The sequence below is a fragment of the Vombatus ursinus genome, unplaced genomic scaffold (assembly GCF_900497805.2).
Source record: "Vombatus ursinus unplaced genomic scaffold, bare-nosed wombat genome assembly UNPS02009835.1, whole genome shotgun sequence".
Classification (NCBI taxonomy): domain Eukaryota; kingdom Metazoa; phylum Chordata; class Mammalia; order Diprotodontia; family Vombatidae; genus Vombatus; species Vombatus ursinus.
Window position 1 is genome coordinate 18741629 of NW_020949613.1, and position 27838 is coordinate 18769466.

The 27838-nt window shown below is 34.8% G+C and overlaps 1 protein-coding gene across 5 annotated transcripts in view; it reads left to right on the plus strand.

Annotated features, from left to right (window-relative positions):
- The window catches only part of FAM135A (family with sequence similarity 135 member A), a 118190-nt gene that overhangs the window by 26025 nt on the left and 64327 nt on the right, over positions 1-27838 (plus strand). For all 5 annotated transcript variants that reach the window (XM_027852932.1, XM_027852931.1, XM_027852930.1 and 2 more), the window contains exons 4-7: positions 15622-15701; positions 23637-23776; positions 23870-23940; positions 26027-26200. In XM_027852932.1, coding sequence (XP_027708733.1) covers positions 15622-15701; positions 23637-23776; positions 23870-23940; positions 26027-26200 — 465 coding nt within the window. The remainder of the gene's footprint in view (positions 1-15621; positions 15702-23636; positions 23777-23869; positions 23941-26026; positions 26201-27838) is intronic.

Consider the following 27838-nt stretch of genomic DNA (forward strand, 5'->3'; position numbering starts at 1 on the left):
CTCTCAACCTCAGTTGCCTCATCTGTAAAACGGGGGTGATAATAATAACACCTACCTCACAGAGTTGTGGGGATCATTCAGTCAGTAAACATTTTTTTAAGCTTCTTTTATATGCCAGGCACAGTGTTAAGCACTAGATATATGACAAAAGGTATGACAGTTCCTAATCTCAAAGAGTTCAGTCTAATGGAGGAGACAACGTGAAAATAACTATGTACAAATAGGGTATATACAGGATAAATTGAAGATAATCACCAGAGAGAAGGCATTAGCATTAAGAGGAATTGGGTAAGGCTTCCTCTAGAAGATAGGATTTTGGCTGGGACTGGAAGCCAGGAGGTGGCAATTAGGAGGCAGAGAATTCCAAGCATGGGAGACAACCAGTGAAAATGCCAGGAGCTGAGAGATGGAGTGTTTTGTGCCAGGCACAGCAAGGAGGCCAGTAGATCAGAGTACCTGCGGGAGAGTGAGGTGTAAGAAGATTGGAAAGGTAGGAAGAAGGGCAGGTTATGAAAGGGTTTGAATACAAAATGAAGGATTTTGTATTTGATCCTGTGGGTGAGAGGGACACAGGAGTTTATTGAAGAATGGAGAGGGGTAACATGATTGTGATGGTACCCTAGGAAGATTTGTTGGCAGTTGAGTGGAAGATGGACTTTAGTGGGAAAAGACTCGGCAATGGATTGAATGTGTCTAGGTGAAGGAGAGGAGTCAAGGATGGCAGTGAGGTTGCAAGCCTGGGTGATTGGAAAGATTGGGGTAAACTCAACAGTAATAAGGAAGTTATGAAGAGGGGAAGGTTCAGAGAAGAAGATAATGAGATAAGTTTTGAACATGTTCATTTTGAGATGTCTCCAAGACTTCTAATTTGAGGTGTCCAGTGGACAGTAGAGATGGGAAACTGGAGGTCAGGAGAGAAGTTAGGACTGGATAAGTAGATTTGAGAACTATCAATACAGAGAAGATAATTAAATCCATGGGAGTTGAGGAGACCACCAAGTGAAATAGTATAGAGGGAAATGAGAAGAAACTCTTAAATCAGAGTTTTAGGAGGCACTTACAGTGTCCAGATGGTGACCTGAACAAAGATCCAGCAAAGGAAACTGAAAGGGAATGGTCAGGTAGAGGAAAACCAGGATAAAGTAGTGTCACAAAAACCCAAAGGAGAGCTTATGATCCAAAAGAGGGAGATCAACAGTGTCACAGGTTACAGATAGTTCAAAAAGAATGAAGATTAAGAAAAGGCTGGTAGATTTGGCAATTAAAATATCATTAGTAATTTTGAAGTGAGAGGATGACAGATTGTAGAAAGTTCATAAGAGAATGAGAGGAGTGGAAATCTACTGGTTGAGGAATGACTTTCTCAAGGAGTTTAACCGCAAAAGGGAAAGAGATATGGTATGATAGCCAGTGGAGATCAAGTGAGAACAAATGTAAAGCACTTTACACACCTTAAAGAACTATATAAAAGTTATTATTGTTGTTTTTATTGTAGTAAAACCTTATGACTATAACCAATCAATGAATATAAATGATTTCATTCGAAGTCTCCTAGAATATTTCTGGGGATTATGAAATTCTGAACAAGAAACTGAAGACATTAGCAGGGTATAAGTAGTATTTTCATTATTGCTGCTAATTGAGCTTGAGAAAAGAGGCAGTTTTGGTAAGTGAACATCTGGCTAGTGTTTGAGAATTTGATCTGAATTTCTAGATCTCAGCTTAAGATATATGGATGGTCTCTTAGTCAAGAATAAATGTATGTCGTTTTGTTGTTTAGTCACGTCCAACTCTTCATGACCTCATTTGGGGTTTACTTGGCAGAGATGCTGGAGTGGTTTGCCATTTCCTTCTCCAGCTCATTTTACTGATGAGGAAACTGACTTGCCTAGGGTCACAGATCTAGTAAGTATCTGAGGCTGAATTTGCACCCAGATCTTCCCAACTCCAGCCTGGCTCTCTGTCCACTGTGCCACCTATCAGACTTAGAAGGATTAAACAAAAATGGTTACTAGGGAATTAAACCCAAGATAAAACAATATTCAAGAAACATTTGTTAAGCATCTATTGGATATAGAACACTGTTCTTGGCATTTGAGAGAGTTCAAAGTTTAAATAACACATAGTGTGGGTCTTCAAGAGTGCTTATAATCTAATGGAATATGAAACACAAACACAATTAACTATGATAGATAAACAGTACACCATAACTATTTCACTTACAGCCTACAGTCCTTCTGCCTCATCATGCCATGGACATGACCTAGGGTTCTTGAAGGCTGTGCCATCAGGATTCAAGTTCTGGTAGAACCTACTTTAAGGTGTGTGCTCTTGTACAGACTGTATAGCTCTCATTTGAGAAACAATCTGAGTTCCAAGAGCATCATCCCCAGGTGTCATTAAAATGAGAAATAAATTAAAGGCATAAACTGTGGTCAAGAACAGACAAAATTGTCCCTGGGTACAGGTAACATAAAAGCACGTGATTGAGACACAATAGCTTCAATAAAGTATCAGGTTATAAAGAAGATTGATAAAGATGACAAAAAAGGAAAATGACAGTTGTTGGAAGGGCTCAGGAAAACCCGTGCTCTTAATTATATGGTGGTTTATTCCCATAGGCTTTTCTCCTACCATCTTCCTGTTTACCTGCTTTATCCTATGTGCTTTCAATTTAAAATTTTAATTTCTCATTTTTTTTACCTATTTTTCCTCTCTCAACCTTTCTTTTTCCCCAACCCAATTAAACTAGTGCTTAACAGTCTTCCTCTTTTACTCTGATTTATTTTAAGTAAATGTGCTTCATTGTGCTCTTGCCAAGAACTTTTCTTTTCCTTTGTCCTCTTTGCTTTACTTTCCTTCCAATTTATTATAAATTCTAATTCTAGAATGTTTTCTAATTAGTGAGCTATGCTTGTTTCTTAATTGTTTCTTTATTCCCTTTGTCTTTCAGTTTAGAGGGTAAAGCTTGCACTCCCCCTTCTGTTCTATTTCTTTTACTACTTCTATAGATCTTACTCTCCCCTTCATATTTTCTGCTGTCTTTTAGCCTTTAGAATATCACTTCATTAGAGAAGCATTGTCAAACAGATATTCTATATCTTATATTATATATTATATGGTAGAAGTCACTTTGACCCATATCTATCTCCAGCCTTTACCAAAATCAATTTCCATTCCTAAAGCCATACTATCATCTCTTAATTCTGTGTACTCACTTCCAATTTGGCAGTTAGTTGTCCTTAGAGTTTTATATATTTCTTCTTTTAGGATAGAATCATTTTTCAGTGAGAGACAATTCTTCTAAGCAGATGAAATTTCTCCCTGGATGAAGCTCCCCATCTCTTACTACAAAGTCCCACTTCCTTTTCCATGTCATTGTTCTTTAGTAATACCCTTTCCTTTTCTATTCTGGGCTACTGTACTTCACCTTTCTTTTCTCCCTTCCAGTTCTTTACTTTTATACTATTCTTCCATAGTCCCCACTCTTTTTGAAAGATTAAAGGAATTCTTATCCTTTCATTATTCACCTATGGATTTTGTAAGGTTACATCAACTGTTCTCCATACCACTCTTCCACTTTAATTTCTTATTCTTATTCCCTCCCACAAATATATCATTTCACTCATAGGAGGTAAGGGGTCCATGAAAAATTACATTAACTTTTCCTCTTTCTCTCTTCCTCATTCTTAAAGTTGCCCTTTAATCTTTAGCTCCTTAGATCCTTTTTTCCCTAGATTGTTCTTTGACCTTTTTTTTTGACCCAATGGTCAGTCTCTTTTTTAAAATAATAGACTTACAAGCATGAGAAAATTTGTTTAATTAGTCTTTTCTCAACAAATTGTTCTTTATTTGCCTACTTATTATGGTGTTTGCAAGTCAAATAATCTATTTGCTTCCATTTTTATTTTTTAGGAATGTCTTAAATGCCTCCTTTCTTGAAAGTCAAACTTTTTTCATTGATGATTGTTAGGTGCATCTTTGTAATAAGCGTTATTTGAGATTGCAGCTAAGGGGGCAATTAGGTGGCGCAGTGGATAGAACACCGGCCCTGGATTCAGGAGGACCTGAGTTCAAATCCTGCCTCAGACACATAATACTAGCTGTGTTCAAGACTTCAAAGACAGGGAAAGGACTAGATTATGAAGAGCTTTAAAAGCCAAATGGAAGAATTTATATTTGTACTTAGAAATAATGAGGAGCTATTGTAATTTGTTGGATAGAGGGATGATATGGTCATATTTATGCTTTGAGGAATCATTTTGGCATTAATGTGGAGGATGGATTGGAGTGAGGAGAGACTTGAGCCAGAGAGCCTAGTTTAAAGACTATTAAAATAGTCTGGAATAGTGGTGATGAAGGGCTGAGCTATTGTAGTGACTGTGTAAATGGAGAATGGGAATGTGTGTGTGTGTGTATACATAAGATGTTATAGAGACATTACAAGATTTGGTAACTGATTGTATAGGTGTGGTGAGTGAAAATGAAGAGTCAAGGGCAGCTAGGTGGCACAGTGGATAGAGCACCAGCCCTGGAGTCAGGAGGACCTGAGTTCAAATCTGGACTCAGACACATAACACTCACTAGCTGTGTGACTCTGGGCAAGTCACTTAACCCCAATTGCCTTACCAAAAAAAAAAAAAGTTAAGAGTCATGAATAAAGCAAAGATTATGAATCCTGATGACTGGAAAGATAGTGGTGTCTTTGGCAGTAATAGGAAGGATGGGAGGGTTTAAATGTGTTGTGTTTTCAACATATTGAGTTCTATTGGACATTCATTTAGAGATATCAAAAAGGCAGTTGGTGATGTGTGAGACTAGCTCAGGAAATTAGGTCTGTATAAACTAGCATCAGCATAGAGATGATAATTGAATACATGGGAGCTGATGAGATTATCAAGGAAGATAGTATGGAGGAAAAGTAGAAGAGAGTCTTGGGGGACCTCCCTGGTTAATGGGCATGAAATAGATGAAAATACAAGATAGGAGACTGAAGAGTGGTCAGACAGAAGAACTAAAAAAAGAAAGCAATGTCACAAAATTGAGGAAGGAAGAAAAGTAGGCAAAAGTGTCAGATGGCTGCAGAGAGATCAATGAATGAATGAATAAATTAATGAAAATGTTTTTTCCAAGTGCTGAGGATACAAATAGAAAAGCAGAGATAGTCCCTACTTTCAAGGAGCTCATGTTCTAATGGGCCTCACAAAACCTAGATTTTAGCTGTAAGTCAGGTGAAAAGGTCCCATGGGATGAAGTGGCAAGGCAGTATGGTAATGCATATTCTTTTTTTTTTAACAATATTTTACTTTTTCCCCATTTTTAAAAAAGTTTTTGAGTTCCAAATTCTATTCCTCCCTCTCTCCTACCCTTCCCTACAATAGTAAGCAATCTGATATAGGTTATACATGTGCAGTCATGTAAGACATTTCCATATTAGTCATTTTGTACAATAAGACTAAAAAAAAAATAAGAATGAAAGAAAATGAAAAATAGTATGCTTCACTCTGTATTCAGACAACATCAGTTCTTTCTCTGGAGATGGGTAGCATCCTTTATCATGAGTCCTATGGGATTCTCTTGGATCATTGCATTGCTGAGAATAGCTAAGTCATTCACAATTCTTTATCTTACAGTATTGCTGTTGCTATATACAGTGTTCTCTTGATTCTGCTCACTTCACTCTGTATTACTTCATATAAGTCTTTCCAAGTTTTTCTGAAATTATCCTGCTTGTCATTTCTTATAACACAGTAACATTCCATCACAATCATATACCAGAGCTTGTTTAGCCGTACCCTAATTGATGAGCATCCCCTCAGTTTCCAATTCTTTTCCATCCAAGAAGAGCTACTGTAAATATTTTTGTACAAATAGGTCCTTTTCCCTTTCTTTTTTGATGTCTTTGGAATATAGACCTAGAAGTGGTATTGCTAGATCAAAGGGTATGCCCAGTTTTATAGCCCTTTGGGCATAGTTCCAAATTGTTCTCCAGAATGGTTAGATAGGTTCACAACTCCATCAACAGTGAGTAATGAATATTCTTAAATATAATTTCTACTGGTAAGTACTACCTGTTTCTGCTTAAGCTATTTGAAAATGCCAAGTACTTTTTGTGGCAAGAATTTTATTTGCCAGGTTTCTAACAGCTATGACTGCTAAGGAATCAAGGACTAGAGCATCTACAGAAGCAGTTACCAAGTTGTATCTCCTCAGGGATTGCTTCCCAGGATTGTCCTTGGAGCCTGGGCTGGAAACAGGACTAGGGGTCACAGGATCTTGCTGCTCCCATTGCTTTTGGGATTATCAGCTTATTGGTAAGAATTGGTCAGCAGCTGGTGATGACAGGGGAAATAGACTCCATTACTTCCCTCATTGGCTTCAGAGCCCAGGTTGGGGGTGGGGGTCACTATTATTCTCAAGGCTCTTGAGTTCAGGATTCTGACTATATTTCCTTTCGAGTCTGGGTTGAGATAGTGGCAGTGGTTTGACTTTACTGGCACATGGCACTACTTTTCTCTACTTCAGAGTGCCTTGCTGCTTTAACTGAGCTGGGTTGCCCACCCTTTAGGTTGCATTTAGTGAGAAAGGCATGCCTCTTCTCCATAGAAATTGCCTTAAGCAGGTTAAAAAGGGTTTGAAGATTGAGACCAGGTCATTTGATTTGGCAATTAAGATGTCATTGGTAACTTTGGAGAAGGCCGTTTCAGTTGAATGATGTGACTGGAAGCCAGATTGCAGAAAGTCTAGGAGAGAATGAGAGCAGCAGAGGAGGCACCAGGCATTAACTTTTTCAAGGATGTTAACTGAGAAAGGCGGGGAGAGATGTGGCATATGTGTTAGGCATATTAAGATCAAGTGAGGATTATTTAAGGTTGGAGCATACTTGGGTGTGTTTGTAGGCAACAGGGAAAAAGACATTAAATAAGGAACACCCTGTTAGAGAAGGTAGTAGGGGATAGATTGAGATAAGTGCTGGACGTAGCTATTCTTCTCAGTGATAACAATTGGAATCCAAAAAGATCTTGACAGAATAGAGCATTGGGCTCAAAATAATAAAATGACATTTAAGAGTTATAAGCATAAAGTTGAAAAAATTTCAACCTCAGCAAATACAGGATGGAAGAAAAATGACTAAATTAACATTTTGGTGTACTGTAAGCTTAATTATGGCAGCCAAAAAAACCGAGCAGATTCGGTTTTGGGCTGCACTGAGAGAAGCTTTTAGTGTCCAGTGTCTAAAAAAGTAACAGTTCAACCATTTTCTTCCCTGGTCAGTCTAGAAAGTATCATATTCATTTCTGGGTACCACCTTTCAGAAAGGACATTAACAAGGAGGAGAGTAATCCAGAGGAGGGCTATGAGGATGTTGTAAGACTTTGCATGATCATGCCATTTTAGGAAAGATTGAAGGAATTCAGGATGTTTTCGGCTGGAGATGAGAAGAGTAGGAGGAACATGAAAGGTATTTAAAGAGTTTCAGGTATTTAAAGGACTGTTATATGGGAAATGAAATGGATTTGTTCTTGGCTTCAGATGGCAGAATTCAGCATAAGAGATATGTATGTTTCAGAGAGGCATATTTACGTTTGATATTCAGAAAAACTTTCTCGTGATTACAACTGGCCAAAATTGGAATGGGTTATCTTGAGAAGTAATGGTACCTCTCATTAGAGGTCTTCAAGCAGAGGCAAAAGTCCATTTGGGGTTGGTATAGAGGAGATTCTGTAAGAGTTGAACTCTCAGGTGCCTTCCAGCTCTAAAACTGTCATTCTGAGAAAAATTAAGATACTTTTAAAATACCACCTTAAATTTTAAAAATTTGCAACATGTTGTAAGGTCGAAAGAGAGGGAACATTTTGGTGGACTCCTTGTGGTGAGCTTCAGGGAGGATGTGAACAAAAGTCACACACTAAGGCAGGCATTTTATGAGCTTGAGCTACATAATGGTTATTAATTGGAAAGCAGCATGAAATGACAATATGATTCACAAAACTTATGGTACCCTTTTATCATATTATTCCATATTAGCTTAAATACCAGAAAGACGGGGGAAAAGCATCTATCTATAAGTGTTATTTTAATAACAAAATTGTGATTGTAGTCTCTATGTCCAGCGATTCAACTTTGGACATCTGAGATGGTTTGTCATAAGGGATAGATATGTTTGGAGTCAGGAAAACTTGTGTTCAAATCCTATTTCTGACACTGAATGGCATTGTACAAGCCACCTAGTCTCTCTCAGTCTTAGTTTCCTCATCTCTAAAATGAGGATAGTAATGCCTACCTACCTATAAATTTTTTGGCAAATTTTCTAGTGATTTATACATGTCAGTCATTTGGAGAATAGATGAATAGATTATGTAATGGATCACTAGGACACCATCAGAATTATAAATATGAAAAATACAAAGTAAAATGAAGTATATGAAGTAATTCTAAGCAAAATCATCAAAACCAGATTTAAAATAACTTTGATTACAGTATTCCAACTAATCTGTGATCTCATAAATGTGAAATATTTCCTCTAATGATGTAGATCACAACCATTGCATTCTGTACTACTCTCTGTATCTGTCAATAAATTCACCACAGGGGTCTGCCCTTAGCATCCTGAGCTCTAGCTCATCTTCCACATCTATTAACTATTTTGAGCTAACTGTTCTGGAAACATCTCAAACTTAGCATGTCAGACTAAAACTCATTATCTTCCTGCTCCAAACTTCCCTGTTAATATCATCCTTCCAGTTATCTAAATTAGCAGCCTTTAAATTATCTTACACTCTTTACTCTGACACCCCACATATCCATTCAGTTCTTGTAAAGTATGGGGTCCCACTGTCCTCGTCACCACCTGCTCAACCTGCTGACCAATTGCCACCAATGGGTAAGTAACTCAAGAACAGCAGTATCCCTCCAACCAAGAGTCAAGCCAATTGCTTCTGGGGGATCTCTGCCTCCTCAGTAGCCACAACTATTGAAGACCTGAGAGCTTTTTTTTTCTTTTTTTTTTTTTAAGGCAGTTGGGGTTAAGTGAGTTGCCCAGGGTCACACAGCAATGTCAAGTGTTTGGTCTGAGGCCGGTTTTGAACTCAGGTCCTCCTGACTTCAGGGCCGGTGCTCTATCCACCGCGCCACCTAGCTGCCTCCTGAGAGCTTTTAACATCAAAGTCCTTGGCACCATTAAATGGTTCAACACCAGAAAAAGATGAGATTTTTATTAGTGGAAAGATGGATTACCATCTGCTCTGCCATTGTAGTCTAGTGATCCAGTGGAGTATTTCTGTTAGACTTAAAGCTGAAACCTCTTGAATGTGTTTCTATCAGAGTTCTCTAAGACTCTCATATAAAGGACTGTCTTTTTTTTTTTTGGTGAGGCAATTGGGGTTAAGAGACTTTGCCCAGGATCACACAGCTAGTTGTGTCAAGTGTCTGGTCTGAGACTGGATTTGAACTCAGGTCCTCCTGACTCCAGGGCCCATACTCTTATCCACTGCACCACCTAACTGCCACAAAAGGACTGTCTTGATCTTAGATTTGTATCTCCAGTGCTTAACATAGTCCTTTCCACATAGTAAGTACTTAATGAATGTTTCTTCATTCATTTATCAATTCATTTATGAGACATCAGTGTAGGGTTATGTGGCGGACCTTACACATAACAGGTGCTTAATAATTATTGGATCAAATTGAAAAATCAAAAAGATAAGGGATAGTATTTCATAAAGAACACTATTTTGTACAAATGTAAGAAACAGAATGTGTGGAATAGAATATGTAGGATATGTAGATTCCATAGAAGTTGGGATGTGTAAGATGTATTCAGGGTAAGTAAATTAACTTGATTTGGATTTTGTTTTTGCCTTTTTTTTTTCACAGGAAGTATTGAGAGATTAGGTTGGAATGATAACTTAGTATCACTTGTAAAAGGATATGAATGCCAGGTTAAGGAATTACAAACATTTAGATAAAATTAACCCAGCTATTAAAAGTTTTAAGTTATTTCTTTTTCAATAACAAACACATAATATTGTTTCTAAATGTCAAATAAGTGGTCAGTTCTGGTGGGAAGGAGCTATAGTGATCTTCTAAGATGAATGTAGTGGTATCACAATGTACTTTAATAATATCATTGCTAACTGTCACCTAGAAGGGATAAGAATGTGGCTTATTCTTTGCAGCTGCTCCTTGGCTCAGCCACAGTTGTTGGATGAGAAAGTAGAAGTGAAGAAAAGACCAACTTCTTGACTCTCTCTGACATTAGTGCAATTTTTTTAAAAGTCTGTTTCAGCCTCATTCTTTCATCCTCTGACATCATTCCTTTCCAGTAACATTCCTCTGAAACTTGCTTTAGAAGAACTTATTTCTATTTTATAATGAAGGTCTCAGAAATGAAAATTATTTTTGTAAAAGTTATATTTTACAGACCATTTTTAATGAACCTGTTTCTGTTGCTATTGATATTAACATGGATTTAATGCATGCCCCTTACTTTACTGAAAAAAATTGAGATCATTCACCAAGAGCTACCTTCTCTACTTCTTGTCATCTTTTTTTTTTTCTTATGCTTGGCAGTGGGATTAAATGACTTGTCCAGAGTCACACAGGTAGTTAAGTGTCAAGTGTCTGAGGCCAGATTTGAACTCAGGTCCTCCTGACTCCAGGGCCAGTGCTCTATCTACTGTGCCACCTAGCTGACCCTAACTCTTGTCATCTTAAAACCTTTTGTGATCATTCCCCACTTTCTTTTCCTTTCTTTCAATCTCTAATGAGGTGATCCTTCCTACCAAGGTGTACCGCCCCCCAAATTTGCCCTTCATCTCACCATCTTCCAATTTTCAGTAAATCACCGCCTCAGTCATAACTTCCATCTCTAACCTTCTTCTTATCTATCAACTCTTTCCCTCTTATCTTCAGATACACCCAAATGTACTCCAACTTTTAAGAAATTTCACTAGTTTCTGCCATGCTCTTAGAGTTTCATGCTATATGTTGTCTCCTATTCTCAGGTAAACTTCTAAAAATAAGCTTTCTGCATTCCCTGCCTCATCTTGGTCACCTCTCACTCCTTATGTCTTTGGAATTTCTCAGCTTCATCATTCAAATGAAACTATTTTCTCCAAAGTTACCAATGATCTCAGATGTGATAGATTTTTTTCTTAGTTCTCTTTCTTGACCTCTCTGCAATGTTTGACACTGATACTCTTTCCTCCCTGGATTTTCCTGACTCTGAATCTCTCCTACCTATCTAACTTCTTGTTCTCCTTTGCTAAATCATCATCCATATCATATACCTCCCCCATCTTAGGTTAAACTCAAAGGCTGTGTCCTTTGTCTTCTCTTTCTATACTTTCTCCAGGACCTCCTCACATTTCCTAGGTTAGGTTGCCCTGGATTGCATCCTGAGCTTCTGTGCTCTTCTGAACAGTTATTCTATTTCCTCCTCTTTTTTCTGAAAGATACAGAATTGTCTTGTGTTATTCAAATATCTTTTCCTTTGTGTTTGAAGGTCTTTCTCCTAATGTTTGCAGAACTTATTGTCTCTGAATTGAATTGTTAAATTTAACCACTTTGTGTCTTGGCATTTGCAACCTTAGTTTTGTTTTGTTTCTGTTTTCTGGAAATGATCTGTGAATTGTTTCAATTGGGATTTCATTTTCTGTGTTCAGAAGTTTTGGGCAGTTTTCTTCTTTTATTTCCTTCATTGCATTGTTAAGATTTTTTTGTTCTGTCATGTCCTTCTGGGATACCTATGATCCTTAGGTTGTCTTTGCACATCTTTTGAGTTCAGTATATTTTGCTTGCATAGTGAGTATATTTTCTTTTAATTTTATTGGTTTTTTGCTTCTCTTCTAGGTTGTTCTTCACTTCTGTATGTTTGCATTCCCAGTCTGTTCACTTTTTTATTCCTTTGGTGAGGCGTGCAATTGCAGATTGGAATTTTTCTATTCTGCTCACTATTTTTGCTGTGCAGGACAGAAATTCAGCTCTCATAATTCTTATTTCTCTTTTAAACCACTCGGGAATAGTGTATTATATGTAATTCCATGGTCTCAAATTCCAAAGGGGTCCTCTGTCTCATCAGGTGTTGAATCATTTTCCTTTATTTTGCAATATTTTTTCATAAATGTCCAGTATTCATAGATATCAGAACTTGTTTACTAGATCTAGAAACTGTATTTCCTTCTGTTAATGTTTTTTGTTTTGATTTATCTGTTTATGTTCAAGGTCTTTGAGTTTTCTTCTTTCTAAAATCTTTGGTACGTTTAGTCTTTTTTACCTTATTTTCCTTATCACTGACTTCTGGACTCTCTTCTCTCTGGTTATGGTTTCCTTGGGAGCTAGACCTCAAGCATCTGAGGCAATTTGTGGATCACCAGCCTAGAGCTTCCCCCCACCCCTGATTTTTGGGTGGTCAGAACTGGCCCCAGATGGGTGCTGTGCTGTTTCCCTCAGGTTTGGTGGAAGGCCCATCCAAGACCTATGGTGTTCTTTCCAGATGACCTGTTCTATCCCTATATTCCTCATGTCTCTAGACCAACTACATTTTAGAGCTTGGCAGCACTGGTGCTTCTGTTTTGCAGCCCCTAGGAGGCTTTTGCTCCTGAAGGCCTGTAATCTGAGCAGATTTCCATAGCCTGGAGCCTGAGTCTTCACAGCATTAGAAGGAATGAGTGGGGAAAATGGGGTGCAGGGGGTTTTGAAGTAAGCATTTGTTATGTCCTTAGGTCTGCTAGTAGCATGGGAGGCAGGGTAAGGCTGCCAAGTGATCTTAGAGATAGTGAGCATGAATACCTGGGTTTCAGATTTTTTTTAATCTTCTTTTGTATTCTGGATGTCCTAGACCAAGGGGAGAAAGGAACTGAAGTTCCTTTATCTTTGGCATATAATTAATGTTTTGGAGAAGTTTGAGAGATTGTGAGGATCAGAGAAAATATCTAGTTTGCCATTTTGTTGCTCACATGACCCAGAACCTCTATGCAATAATTTTAAATGTTAAGTGCTTAGTGAATACTTTTCATTTATGGTGATTATATATGACAATTGCTTAGAAAAGACCCATCCAGAAAAATGAATTCATGTTTGGAAAACCATTATACTTTCTTATTTAGTCTTTCATAGACTGTGGTAAAGAAGCAATTGCTTACATAATTTTAAATCTTTTAATTTAAAATGAATTCCTACTTTTTAGAATTGTGAAGAACATTTAAGTGTATTACATAAATAGAAGTTTACAATAATAACTTATAGAAAAAAATTTATGTTAGGAAGCAATTTTTTGATGTAACACAGTTAGTAAATGAAATAAAAACATTTAAGTTACTCTAACTTGCCAAGTAATAATATCCAATGAATATATCATGACTGGGAAATTTGTAACTTAGTTTTTTAAAAATATCTTTTTCCACAGAGAAATTTTTTAAATAACTCAGGTCAAATAGTCTAGAAGTTGTTTTATTCTATATTTTTATAAGGGCAAAAATTGTTAAAAATTGTAAGATAAATATGGCTTTTCTTTGTATACCAAAAGTAGTAGGGACTCAAAAAAACAATAACTTCCCCAGTAGGATGAAAGCTGCTTGAAGGAAGGAGATATTTCATTTTATACTTATATCTTTAGTACCTAGCACTGCTCCTTGTACATAGTAGTCATTTTAGTAAATGTTAGGTTTGTTAGATTATAAAAAACATAATATGGAAATGCAAATCACAGATTAGCTATATAGTACTGTAATGCTAGTTTCTTTTTGTGCTAATTCCAAAATCATCATGATATTCAATCCATGCTTTGATTGAAAAAGGTTAGTGATAGGGACTAGACTTGTTTTTTCATTGATACAGGAAACTCCCAAGTGAAAAACTCCCACTACCAATGCAAATTGGTACCATCTCTGCAATTTATGGTTCTAGAAAGTTGTCTAGCACTGAGGTTAATTGGAAAAGTTTGTTAGACTCTATTGGCAGTAATAAGAGATCTATTTCTTCTTGATTAGGTAGTATTATCTGCCTTGCTAAATGTCATTCTAAAAGTACAGATTTATAGATAAGGTATTTAGAATGAGTGGTCTAATTATATAAATTATCAATTTAAGGGAGGTTCCTTTTTAGTCATAAAGAAAAATAAAGGGGCAGCTAGGTGGCGCAGTGAGTAGAGCACTGGCCTTGAAGTCATAAGGACCTGAGTTCAAATGCGGCCTCAGACCAAACACTGGACACTTACTAGCTGTGTGACCCTGGACAAGTCACTTAACCCCAATTGCCAAAAAAATAAATAAAAGTAAAAATATATTTGGCCTACACTAGGGGTTAACTTGGGAGCTGTTAAGGGGGAATGGCTCATTTCAGGAGGAGTTGTTAAATTTGGATAGGAAAAAAAAATTACCATTTTATTTTCAACAACCTCTAACTGAAATTTAGCATTTGCTTAATTCTGAGAGGGGATCCATAGTTTTCACCAAACTGCTAAAAAAAAATTATCAAATCTTGTCACATTTTAATCAAATTTGTGTTTCTTTTTAAATCTCCAAGTTTAAAAGTGGGAAAATGTTTTAAAATAGAGATTTGGAAATTCTTTTGCCAGACTTAGTATAAATGAGCATTTATGCCATTCTTCTGTAAGTGGATATGGTCATGCTTTATATATTTGGTTTGCAATTTGAACAGTTGAACAAGCATACAACAAACATAATTCAGAAAACACTTGAACTTTTGGTTTTCCTACCTCTTCTCTTCTCTTCTTGAACTTTTCCAAGTCTCTGTCATCCAGTAGTCCATACTTGTTTTGGACCTTTTTCCTGACTTTGGACCCCAAAGTTTATCCAACAACTTGATGATCACCTCAGTTCCATTTAGTTCCAGCTAAGAGCAGAGTTTAAGTTTTGCGGCGGATCAAGATAACCTGCCTATCAACTGTCCCATCTGTTTATTGTTCCTTTTTCTTTTCTCCCCCACACCTCTTCCACAAAGCCTATACTATAGACTCCTTGTAATAATAATAATAATAATAATCCTTACATTTATTTATTTTAATCTTCATATTGTTTGTAAATACTTAATATTTAAAGCTGTAGAATGGTAGAAAAAATATTCAGGTCTAATAAATTAGAGTCCTAGCTCCAACACTCACTAGCTTTGTGATGTTGGGTAAGTCAATCACCTCAGGGCCTCACTTTCCTCATTTATAAAATAAAAGGGTCAGACCAAATTACTTCTGGATTGGCTCAAAACTAATATTGGGATGTAATATTCTGTGGAAGCAAGATTTTAAGAAACAGATTAAATGACAAATTATACAACAAATCAGTAGAACATAGTGGGCCATAGTCAGTGGTGACTTCTAATCTGTGCATCTGCTTTTTCATTAAGATGACCTGTAGTAATACTTTTTAACAAATATTTCCTCCTGAAATAAATGATTACTTATTATATATCATATATGAGAATATGTGAAAGCACAGATAATTCTGATGCTTTACTTTTTGTCTTTAATTTTTTAATAGATTTTCTCTATTTGTCATAAGCTATAGGAATGATTAGCCTGTTGTGAGGGAAAGATTAGGATGAAAGAATTAGTGTATTATTTTTAAAATTATGTATCAAAATTATTTTTCTCTTTTGCTTCAGTTTTTACCAGATTCGGGCATCAATGAAACTTCCTCCAAGAATTCCTCATAGATTAGAAGCTAGCTTGTTACATGCGGCAGGTAAGCCAAGAAATATTTTAGGTTAAAAAAAAAAAAGCAGAGTATTAATAATTGCAAGATGATAATGTCAGTATTTTGGGCTTTAGAAAAAAAAACTGTAGAGAAAGAGACAGTGAAACTCCCTGCTAATGCTAGTTTCTGTGAAAAATGAAATTGTATGTTGTAAAGAAGGGACACAAGGAAGATAATTTATACAAATCAGTAATATGTCAAAGGTTTTGTACTATATATGACATGTGGACAGTTTTTAAAATCTTTGAAAAAGCATAGAGAAATATTTCAGATGCTGGTAATAAATATCCACCAGGATCTGGATAGAGTAACATATCTTTATGGAGTGAACTTCAAAGAAGGAGAGGTTCAGGAGGGAAGGTGGGCCTTAAAGTGGCAGTGAGGTATAAGAAGCATGATTTTTCTCCTTCTTACCCATTTTAGGATAATGTAGATGGCAATATAACTAAACTGGCTAGGCCTTGGTATCTTGGTTTGGTGGCTTAATGCAATAGCTGTTTTTATGTGATTTTACATTGAATTCACAAGTTTTGACACATTTTTTTAATTCTCTCTCATGAAGCCACACTTTGATCACATCAGATAATCTAGCTTTGATTATATAGGCTTTTAGTAAGACTTAAAATGAGTTTCTAGACCATTAAAGGTATTTTTCTCTGTGTCTTGAATAAATTTCTCAGTCTTAGATGAAATATTGCATAGTGCAAATTGTTTTGCAGGTTTCTGGCTCCATTTGGGAATTTCTGCAATTCCAGAACAATTCTGCTTTTCATTATATCAATATATTTAATTCCCTTCTTCACTGGGGACAAAACTTCCAGAATTTAAAAAATATCCTTAAATATTGCTTAGGGTGGACATTTTATCATCTAGTAAAGATGATAAGATGTGCACAGGCTCACTCACATTACTTTTTTAAGTTTATATTCTTCCAGTTTAAGAATCCTTGGGTTAGCTGCAGGCTTGTTTGTTTGTGTGTTTTAGACTGATTTTTTTTATGTTCTTCCAACTTAAAGACATTTAAATATATTTTATAGGAAATAATAGCCTCTCCGGCTACTAGATCCCCTGAAAGGTCTTTGGTGTTTTTTTTTTTTCCCTTAGGATAATTGGACTGCTTTGTATCAATAGTTAATCAATTCTAGCTGGTATTTTTCATTTTTTACTGCACTTTTCTTTTACACTTCATTGGAGCTGTTCTTCTTTCATTATAGACTTGAATTATTGTTGAAATGTTTGACTTTTCCCCCCACCAAAAGCTTTTGTAATAATCTCCTAGTAAATTAAATGTGATCTTAAGAACTATTACTTTTACATGTTTCTTGGGTAATTTCTATTTGTAAAAACTAAGACAAAAGAAAACAGTGATGACACAAAATCCAGCACTAAACTTTCAGAACTATCTGAAGGTGGTGAAACCCGCTCAAACCAGTTTCATATCTTCAGGGTTACACTTAGTCTATATATGCATAATGATTACTGTCACAAAATTAAACTATCTCAAAATTATTTCTTGTCCCAAGTGATGCCGTCGTGATTGATTTCTTGTTTTATTTGACAGTGACAGGATAGTGCTACAAACGAAGCCTAAATGCCTTCCAAAGGTGGAGTCATTTTGCCACCTAACTTAGCTTAATTAATTAGCTTACTTAACTACTTCAGTCACACCCAAATTCTGAGTTTTTAATTGTCTAGCTATGATATTTTAATTTCTATTGGCTGTAAATATATAACTTGAATTATTTGATGCTTCATTTGACATTTGTTTGTATTTGTTTTGTTTGCCCATTTTCCTTTATTTTTTAGAATAGTAGAAAATCCATAACCTTTTCTTTAGAGATCTAATGTCAGAGAATAGGATTATAGAAAAACGGTGCAAATAGATGTTTTTTTTAGCTTGAATTCCATTTGAATAACACTAAAACACAATAGGAGAAAAGAACAACAAGTTACCATTAAAATACTACTTTCACATCTCGTCATGGCTTAGAGGTGACAGTTCACAATTGTGAAGATGCCTTTCACAATTGTAATTAGGAGAAGAATTTTTAATGTAAGGATAGAAGTTATCATAAAAGACAAAACAGAGCTTTTGTTAAATAAAATTTTTTTTAAATTGTATATAGACAAAATCAATGAAGATAAAATAAAAGAGATCAAATATCACTGAAAAATCAGTTATCTGAGTTTTATAAGTATGAAAGAAAAAGACTACTCTTTGTTTAGGGCACAGGCTTACCAAAGACTATTGTTAGCAATTAATCTAATTCTAAGCATCTGTGCATAGAGAGAAAAGTGGTTGATTTGTTTTTTAAAGCCTAATTTCACAAGCCTTTAAAAATCTCTAAGGTATTTTGGAACTCCAATCTGTAATATTCTCAAAGAAAAATCCCACAATAAGATTACATCACTTTTCAAGATGAATAAATTTCCCCAACGTTAGGTATTTCAATACCATTTGTAGACTTTCATCTTGGGGGCACTTGAGAATCTACTATACCAGTTATATTTTATTCCAGTATGTCCAAAGTATCTTCTTTAAACTTTTAGACATTAATATGTAGGTTATCATGTTAGTACATTAATTCTGAAAATGTAGCTTTCCTCATTCACACATGTCCTTACTCTGAAATGTAAAAGAAATATGTGTTATAGTGGAAGGAACACTGGTTTAGAGTTTTAAAGTAGCATGCTACCTACTACTCCTGTGACAGTCATCAACTTGTACTATGTTTACCAGATCCAGTATTTTTTTTTCATTATACCACTTGACTTCTTTGTACCTCATCTGTAATCAGTAAAATAATACTTGTATTATCTACCTAGTTGTTGTGGAGAAAATATTTTTAAAGCATTGTATGAATGTTAGTGGCATAAAGTGGGAAGAAGGCAAGCTTTTCATTCAGGGACTATGTTGATGAAAAGGCAGTAATTTGAGAATCTTAGACATACTTCTTCCATTGGTAAAGTAGAGTGTGTCACAGAAAATTCCCTTGCCCTTACCATTCTAGTAGGAAGCCCAGAGAATATGTGACTTGAAGTCTGCAAACCAAAAAGTTGAAGAATTATGAGAGTGATGACAGGGCTACGTTTTGACTGATTTCTACAGAATTAATCATGATACCATAAAACCATCTCCATTGTACTAAAAATCATCTTTTTGTTTAATAAAATTGTGTCACTCTCTATGCTCTATCCTCACCTTCTCATTATTATTCTTTATTAAACTCTCTTTTCTCCTTCTATCCTCCTGCCTTCTCCCTTTACCTGCTTTTCCCTACTTGTATATCTGTTTTCCTTCTCTCAAGTAAAATATGTGGCACTCATATATGTCTTTGGAAAGCTTTTACATTGAGATAAGGGAGGAAATCATGATATTATAGAGAACTTGAGTGATTATTCTTATTTAAGCAATTTGTAAGCAATAAATAAAGCTTACCTTAAAATGCTAAGTAATATTTATCTAAAACCATCGACCAGCATTATCTGTAATGGGGATAAACTAGAAGTACAATCAGGGGCCAAGCAAGGATGCCAATTATCACCTCTATTACTCAATATTTTACTAGAAATGTTAGCTGTAGCAATAAAAGAAGAAAAAGAAAGTGAAGGAATTAGAATAGGCAATGAGGAAACAAAACTATCATTCTTTGCAGGTGATATGATATACTTAGAGAACCTTAGAAAATCAACTAAAAAACTACTTGAAATAATGAACAACTTTAGTAAAGTTGCAGGATATAAAATAAACCCGCATAAATCATCAGCATTTCTATATATTATCAACAAAATCCAGCAGCAAGAGATAGAAAGAGAAATTTGACTTAAATTAACTATAGACAATATAAAATACTCAGGACAAACCAGGAACTGTATGAACACAATTACAAAATACTTTTCACACAAATAAAGTCATATCTAAACAATTGGGAAAATACTGATTGCTCCCAGGTAGGCCAAACCAATATAATAAAAATGGCAGTTCTACCTAAATTAATCATTTTATTCAGTGTCATACCAATCAAGGGACCAAAAGTATTTTATAGAGCTAGAAAAAATAATAACAAAACCCATTTGATGAAAGAACACAAGATCAAGGATATCAAAGGCATCAGTGAAAAAAATGTGAAGGAAGGTAGTCTAGCTATAAAACTGCATAGCCTTTGATCCAGCAATACCATTGCTAGGTCTGTGTTCCAAAGACATCAGAAAGAAAGGGAAAAGGACCTATTTGTACAAAATATTTATAGCACCTGTTTTTGTGTTAGCTGAGAATTGGAACTCAAAGGGATGCCCATCATTTGGGGAATCGTTAAATAAGTTGTGGTATGTGATTGTAATGGAATATTATTGTGCTATAAAAAATGACAAGTAGGATGAGTTCAGAAAAACCTGGCCTCACATGAACTGATGCAAAGTAAAGTGAACAAAACCAGGATAACATTGTATACAGTAACAACAATATTGTTTGATAATGAACTGTGAATGGCTTAGCTAATCTCAGCAATACAGTGATCCAAGACAATCCCAAAGGACTAATGACGAACATACTGCCTCTAGAGAAAGAACTGATATTGTTTGAATACAGATGGAAGGATGCTATTTTTCACTTTCATTCTTTTTTTTTTTGAGTCTTGTACAAAATGTCTAATATGGAAATGTTTTACGTGATTGCACACATATAATCTATATCGGATTGCTTACTATCTCAGGGACAGAGGGATAGAATTTGGAACTCAAAACTTTAATTTTAAAAAAAGCCCACAAATGTTAAAAAATTGTTTTAGCATGTAATTGGAAAAAAGATAAAATGTCATAGTAAAAGTATTGACAGTGGAATGTTCTACAGTAGCATCAACCATAAAGGACAGTAACTATTCTCTGAATGGTTGAAAAAGATTATAAAATCATTCTAATACTTTTCCAGGCTTGTAATCTTGCTGGTAAAGTAATCTTCAGTTTATGCTAAAAAAAAAAAATGCACATCCTAAAAATGTAGAAGAACCATTTCAAAGTGATAGGAACTATAGGTCTCCAAACTACACCACAGGTTTGGGAAAGGGAAGCTGACATCAAAACTTCTCTGTCCCCATGTAAAAAAAAAAAAAAGAGTAAGTATTTGTTATTTTTTCACAGATGGAGACTATAGCAGACGTACTTTTTTTTTTTTAGGCAATTGGGGGTTAAGTGACTTGCCCAGGGTTACACAGCTAGTAAGTGTCAAGTGTTTGGTCTGAGGTCGGATTTGAACTCAGGTCGTCCTGACTTCAGGGCCAGTGCTCTATCCACTGCACCACCTAGCTGCCCCAGACATGCTTTCTTTAACAAATTTTAATGTAAGTTTTCCTGTCCAGTCAACTGTGAAAGGAAATATTAGACTTTTTTTTTTTAAGAGAAAGAACTCCACAAGTAAATAATAAGAGGTAATTGCTTATACGGATTTAAATGGTTATGTTTGCAAATGATATAATGTATGTACGGCTGTTTGTAACTGCACAACACTATATCAGTGTAATTTATTACTAAGTGAACTTTACCATTAGAGAGATAATATCAAACAGGAATAAAAAGGTTATAGGAATTTGAATAAGAAAACATCCACAACTAATAACCTTCCTATTTATATAAATCTATATAATCTACACATGAATTAGTGGCATCCTTGTTAAGGGTTATTAATAGTAAACAGGCAGGCTTTTAACAATATTATAGACCACATATTTGCTATCACACAATTGACTAAAATGTGTAGAAAATACAAGATCCTATTGTCCTTATTGTTTGCTGATTGTTTTTTTAAGCTTTTGATTACCTCGAGCAAAATGCCACATTAAAAGCTCCCATACAACATGTTGTCTCCTCTGCATTAATCACAGTTATGTGAGATTCCTCATAAACTATATCAATAGATAAACCTTGTTTAATTACTTTTATCATAATATCAAGCACAGCAAAATATAGAGATGTGTATATTTGCCAAAGGTATTTGCCATTGTCATGTAGGAGATCCAGTGAACAATCTAAGTTGAAGAGCATTTCCCTGTGAATAGTGAAATGTGTGTTCCTGTTTGTTGGTGGCATTGTGCTGATTGCACCAAACCCAGGAACTTTGCAGTATCTCATAAAGGAGATCCATAGTTACTCAAAAATGTTTGGCTTACCTATCTACAAGGAAAATACAGGTGGATGAAGACGCCTAGTTTACAGATGTTAAATCAAATGGACAGCCTGTGTGTGTGTGTGTGTGTGTGTGTGTGTGTGTGTGTGTGTGTACAAACAGACACACACACACACACACACGTATAACTTTAATCCAATATATATATCCTTCGACTTACTGCAAACGGACTATGAATTGGGCACAAAAGTAAATGAGGAAAGTGGCCTGGATTGCTTCTAGGAAATTGCAGGACACCTATAGTGATCCAGTACTTTTACCTGAAGCACAGATTCATCTTTTTAATATCATCTTTCTTCTGTGTCTCTAATGTATTGCCCAGGATGTATTTGCTCTTCACATTCCTCTCATAAAGTGTCTAATTTCATCCAAGACACATAGCAAACACCACCTTGTGCCTGTAGGTCTTCCTAACTTCTAGTGCCCTCTCTCACTGAATAATTTGTATTTAACTTAGCCTGATATTGTTTCGTATTTATTCTGTATGTACCTATACATGTACGTGTTGTCTCCCCCAAGAGACTAAAAGCTTCTTGAGATCAGAGATTGTTTCTTTTTTTATCTTTGTGTCTCTGGCACCTAGCCTGTATTTGGCATTTAATAAATGCTTGTTGATGGATTGTTGATTGACATAGTAGATGCTAGACATAATGAACATTTCTTGAACTGAATTTTATTGGTAATTTGTGGCATAAAGGTTTTTTAATGCAACCACTTGTTATTTTAAATATTAATGTTGACTAAAGACAATCTTTAAAGACAAGCATCAGAGAGTTACTTGTACCAAAGAGTATGATCAAATCACTGTACACATCTTTTCAAGTTATATAAAGGTAATCAGCTTTATTTAAACATCAGCTTTACTTTTTTCCCAAAAAGTCATGAGAAGGACATTTCTTTGCAAAATTTTGTAGTGCTTTTGGTGAGAGTGTAGGACACCTTTAGTTTGGGGTAAAACATGATGCATAGTGATACCTAAGTACTTCTAAGGATGTCTGAGCTAAAATAAGAAATTTCCATTTTTCTTTCTGATAGTAGTAAAAATGAAGTAAATCCATCTTATAACACAGACATCTTTCTGAGACTTGCATAGTGGTAGACATTTGTAAAAACTCAGTACTCTTTTTTTTTTTTAAATGTCAGGACCTCAAATTCATACTCTGATAAAGCAAAAATAAAGTAACCACATTTGTGAAACAGTTAAAGTTGTGGCTAATAAGTATACAAAATAATGCACTTGATGTTTCCCAATTTCAAAAATAACTGGCTCTGAAGAAATAGAAATAAAGACCAGCTGATTAGTCATTGGCCAAAACTACAGAAGCAATTCACATTTTATTTTAAAAGCCTGGCTTTTTTTTGTAACCCTGATACTTAGCATAGTGGCTGGCATTTAGTAAATGCTTGATAAATACCTGTTGACTTGCTGACATAGTGTAAGTATTAGTGTATGTTTTATAAATGAGGAAACATATTGAGAGGTTCAGTGATTTGCTAATGATCCCATAGCTAGTAAGTATTCTTCCTCACACTGCGGCTTGTTGTCAGAGTGCATTTATGTGTTCCTATTCTTAATCAAGAAAAAAAAATATTGAACTCTTTTTGATATGTCTTAAAATTTTAAAAATGGCAAGGATACTGGATTAACAAAATAAAGACTACAGAATTTTAAATGTAGAGTGCATTTAATTATTTTTATTATGTTCTGCCATTCACATGTCAGTCCTATATGTTATTATTTTCAGGTCTGGATCTAGCCTTTCCAGCTTCTGTTCATGACAATGTAATTTGCAGTAAAATATTTCAAATTCTTTACAAAAATGAAGAAATTGTTATAAATGATGTTATGATCTTCAAAGTTAAAATGCTATTGGATGAAAAAAAGGTAAACATCAAATAAATTTAAAGCATTCAACTATCATTTATATTTTCTCTACCTATTCAAAGTGGATTTCATAAGCCATTCATTTCTTTTAAGATTGAAGAATCCCTTGATGAAATGAATTTCCTGTTATCTTTAGATCTACACTTCACAGACACAGATTATTCGTAAGTATTCAAATAAAACAGTTAACTATTAAGATACCTAGACTTGCTGTACTTCCCTAAGTGACAACTGGGAATTTTTTTTTTTTGATTACCTGTTTCCTTCTTCCTAAAATTTCTTCTATAGTTAGTTAGCACGCTGGATACAGCACTAGGCCTGGAGTTCAAAAGACCTGAGTTCAAATCCTACCTCGGGTACTTATTAGCTATGTAGTCTTGCAGAGTTCACTTACTTAGTTTCCTCAACTGTAAAATGGGGATTATAATAGCACCTTCTTCACAGGGTTGTTGTGAGGATCAACGACATGGTATTTATGAAGTGTTCAGCATTGTGCCTGGTACACAATAGGTCCTTAATAAATATTTACTCCCTTTCTGGTAACAATCCCTCTATAAAATTAATTAGGGAATACAATTTTGGATCCTGACACCAGTTGAAGACAATATACTACAGTCACTCAGATTACATGAGATTCAGGTGGTAAAATTATACAGCATGAGAAAGTACAAGGAAATGAACTCTATGTATCTCTTATACCATGATGAAGTGATGACAATGAAAACTCTCATCTTAATGGCACTTTTAAGTTTACAAAACACTTTTTTCACAGTAACCATTTGAGGGACATAGTATAAGTAGTATCCCCACTTTCCACATAGTAAGATCTGACTTAATATATGTTTAATGTTGTCAGCTCACTTTACATACATTGGTTGTTTTGGTCCTCACAGTAGCCTTATAGGTCTTTTAGGTGACTTCATCCCCATTTTACTCATGAGGAAATTTAAGCATTGAGAGTTGTGACTTTACTGTGGTCATATAGCTAGTAAAAATCAAAAGCAAGAATTTGAGCCCAGGATTCTGGACACAGAGAACATTGTTCTTTCCACTGCAACATGCTGACCCACACCTTAGAAACACAATGAATAAGGTTTTATTTTTTTTAGGTTTTAAGGCCTATGAATTTGTGACCAGCACTGATTCGTCTCAGACTTTATAACATTCATTTTCAAACCTCTTAAGAAATTTAGGAATGACTATCCTGACTTGCCTATCCAACTAAATCATTGGGGCTGTATTTTAGACCAGTTATAACTGGAAACACTTTTACTTCCTTGACTGTCATGTAGAGAGAATTGTAAATACAATGAAACAGTTTTACTTTTTATTTGTTGTCTTGCAAATGCTGTTATAAAACATTTTTGAAAAATTTCATGTAATATCAATCTACTTTGTGGTATTTCTGCATTTAACCCATCTTAAATGTCACTATTTATATCTTAGCCCTGAGAATTTCATTATGACAGGTTAAGTGACAGTAAGGAATCAGGTTCCCACATAACAGCCACTTCCTCTACTGAAGGTCCACTTTTGATGCACAAAGGAATACCTTGATAATTTTCATCCAATCAGAGTCTTGCTTCTAGTACTAGCCAAAGTTAGAGAATTGTTCTATTCTATACATCCACTAATGCTCTATGTATTCATTGTTACCTAACCACACTATATTGGATATTATTCTTGAAATTGTTGCAAAATTGTTTTACAGGTAAAATCTCATTGCAATCACAATTATCTGTTGCACTAAAATATGTCAGAGCCCCCAGTAGTGGATCCTTAATTTTAGTACTACAAAATTTTATACAGCAGAATAATCTGAAATGGCTTTAAGAACTTAACTGGATTGAATTTGTCCAGTACCTTATAATACAATTGGCATTATATTATCATGTTAATCTCTGTCTAGGAGAATTTGATTGTAGTTACAGAAATGCGAAAAAAAAAAAACATTATGAGACAGCTTTATAAAACAACTCATGGTATGGATTTTGAGAACAGAGTGATAATGAGACAAGTATATTTTTTCATTTTGGGGTGTTCTGTTGTTATCCCATGTTAATTTAGTGCTTTTTAGATTATTTCTCAGTATTTGTTTAGAGTTTTTAAAAGTAGTTAATAATGACCTTTCCCTAAGATTACATTATATTCATTCGTAATTATTTTCTGTTATTTTAAACCGAACTAGGAAATATTAACTCTTTTTTAAATCATTTTTGTACTTACATACAAATGTGTTGCTTTTTATAGGGCAGATGACTTGAACTCCTTGCAACTAATAAGTAGCCGAACATTGAAGCTGCACTTTAGCCTCCATAGAGGCCTTCATCATCATGTTAATGTTATGTTTGATTATTTCCACCTTTCTGTTGTGTCTGTTACAGTCCATGCTTCTTTAGTTGCACTACACCAGCCACTAATAAGGTAAATTTATCTGATCTCCTAAATGACAATGCTTTTTTTTCCCTGTAGGAAGAAAAATGCTTTGAAAAATAACCTAATAATGTAGAACTGTTGAGAGATTTTTTATAATTTACTTAATGGTGATATAAATTATACTAAAATAATAATAGATTTTAAGAAGATGAGATTTTTAACTTTAATAGTGCAGATCTATTATGCAATGGTGTTTCCTGATCCAAAACATTTTCTAGTAAAAATTTGTAAGATCTTAGAACAAACCAAAATTGTCCTAAATAGTCCACATATGTCCCTGTTCCTTGGCATGGTCATGCCAAAATATAATTCTCTTCTGACTAAGACTACTTTATTGTGTTTTTTAAGTCTTAAGAGAAAAGTATCCTAAAACTTTCTTTAATAGCCCAGTCCTGTTAGTGTCAGGAAATTCATTTTATGTCTAAACTATAAAGTTGTAGTAAAAGACTCTTTTCCCTTGTTCTCTTTGTAGTAGAGCTATAGAACATTCACTATAAATAACCCTCTTATGTATTTTAGCTATGAAATTTCCTGTCATCCTTTCCTCCCATCTCTAAAATGAATAATTCCAACTTATTTAACTTTTCTTCAGATAGTACTTTGATTTTCCAAAATTTTGGTCATCTTTAAAATTCATTGCTAAAACCTTTCTACTTCATGTACTTTTCTAGTTATGAAGGCTGGAATAGGTCATCGTATACTGTGATAAGCTTTTGAATAGTATTCAGTATGTCAGAGAGATTACTTCAACAGTTCCTGTGTACTGTGTTCAGATTTGTATATCTTCAGTAGTGTTTTTGCTTTTAATCATTAAACTTAAATTCTTCTTATTTTTGTTTCTATTGAATTATTTCAGTTCTTGAATTATTTAAAAGATGTCATACCGTAAGTAGATAGAGCATTGGACTTGGAGTCGTGAAAACCTGAGTTTAAATCCTACTTAACTTATTAGCTATGTGGCCCTGGACAGGTCACTTAACCTCTGTTTGCTTCAATTTCTTCATTTATAAAATAAAGGAGTTGGATTAGGTGACTTCTAAGAGCCCTTCAAGTTCTAAATCTGTGATCTTTTGAAAAAATTGCTAACCATTAAATAGGGATAAATTATTCTCCTTGGGTAAAAATCTATAAATATTGTTTAATATCTATGAAGAGAACTTACTCAGCATAAAAGTTAAACTGTAAAGATCCTCAAAGCTTTCATTTGCCTGATATCATCATTCTCTTTTTTTTAATATTTATTTTTACAAACCTCCATTACAACTATTTGATGTTCATAATGGAGGTTTTCATTTTTTTTTTAAGTATATGCTACTTTGAACTTCTTTCTATAGAAGAAATTCTTAATTGGAAGCTCTAGTTTTACAAACTCACTAAGGACATGTGAGTAATGCAAGCATAGTATCTCCCTTAATTAATATATAGACCATCCATCAGGTGCTCATTTTGATGGCCTTCATTAAGTAGTGAAATAGTAAACATGTTAGTTAAACATGTGCTTCCTCTTACAATACAACATGTGCTTCCTCTTACAATATAATGGTTTTTGGCACCCACAATAAGAAAAAAGGACAACTTACCCCCTAGACATGGATTATTGAAAGAAGACTTTTGGCTCTGAATCAT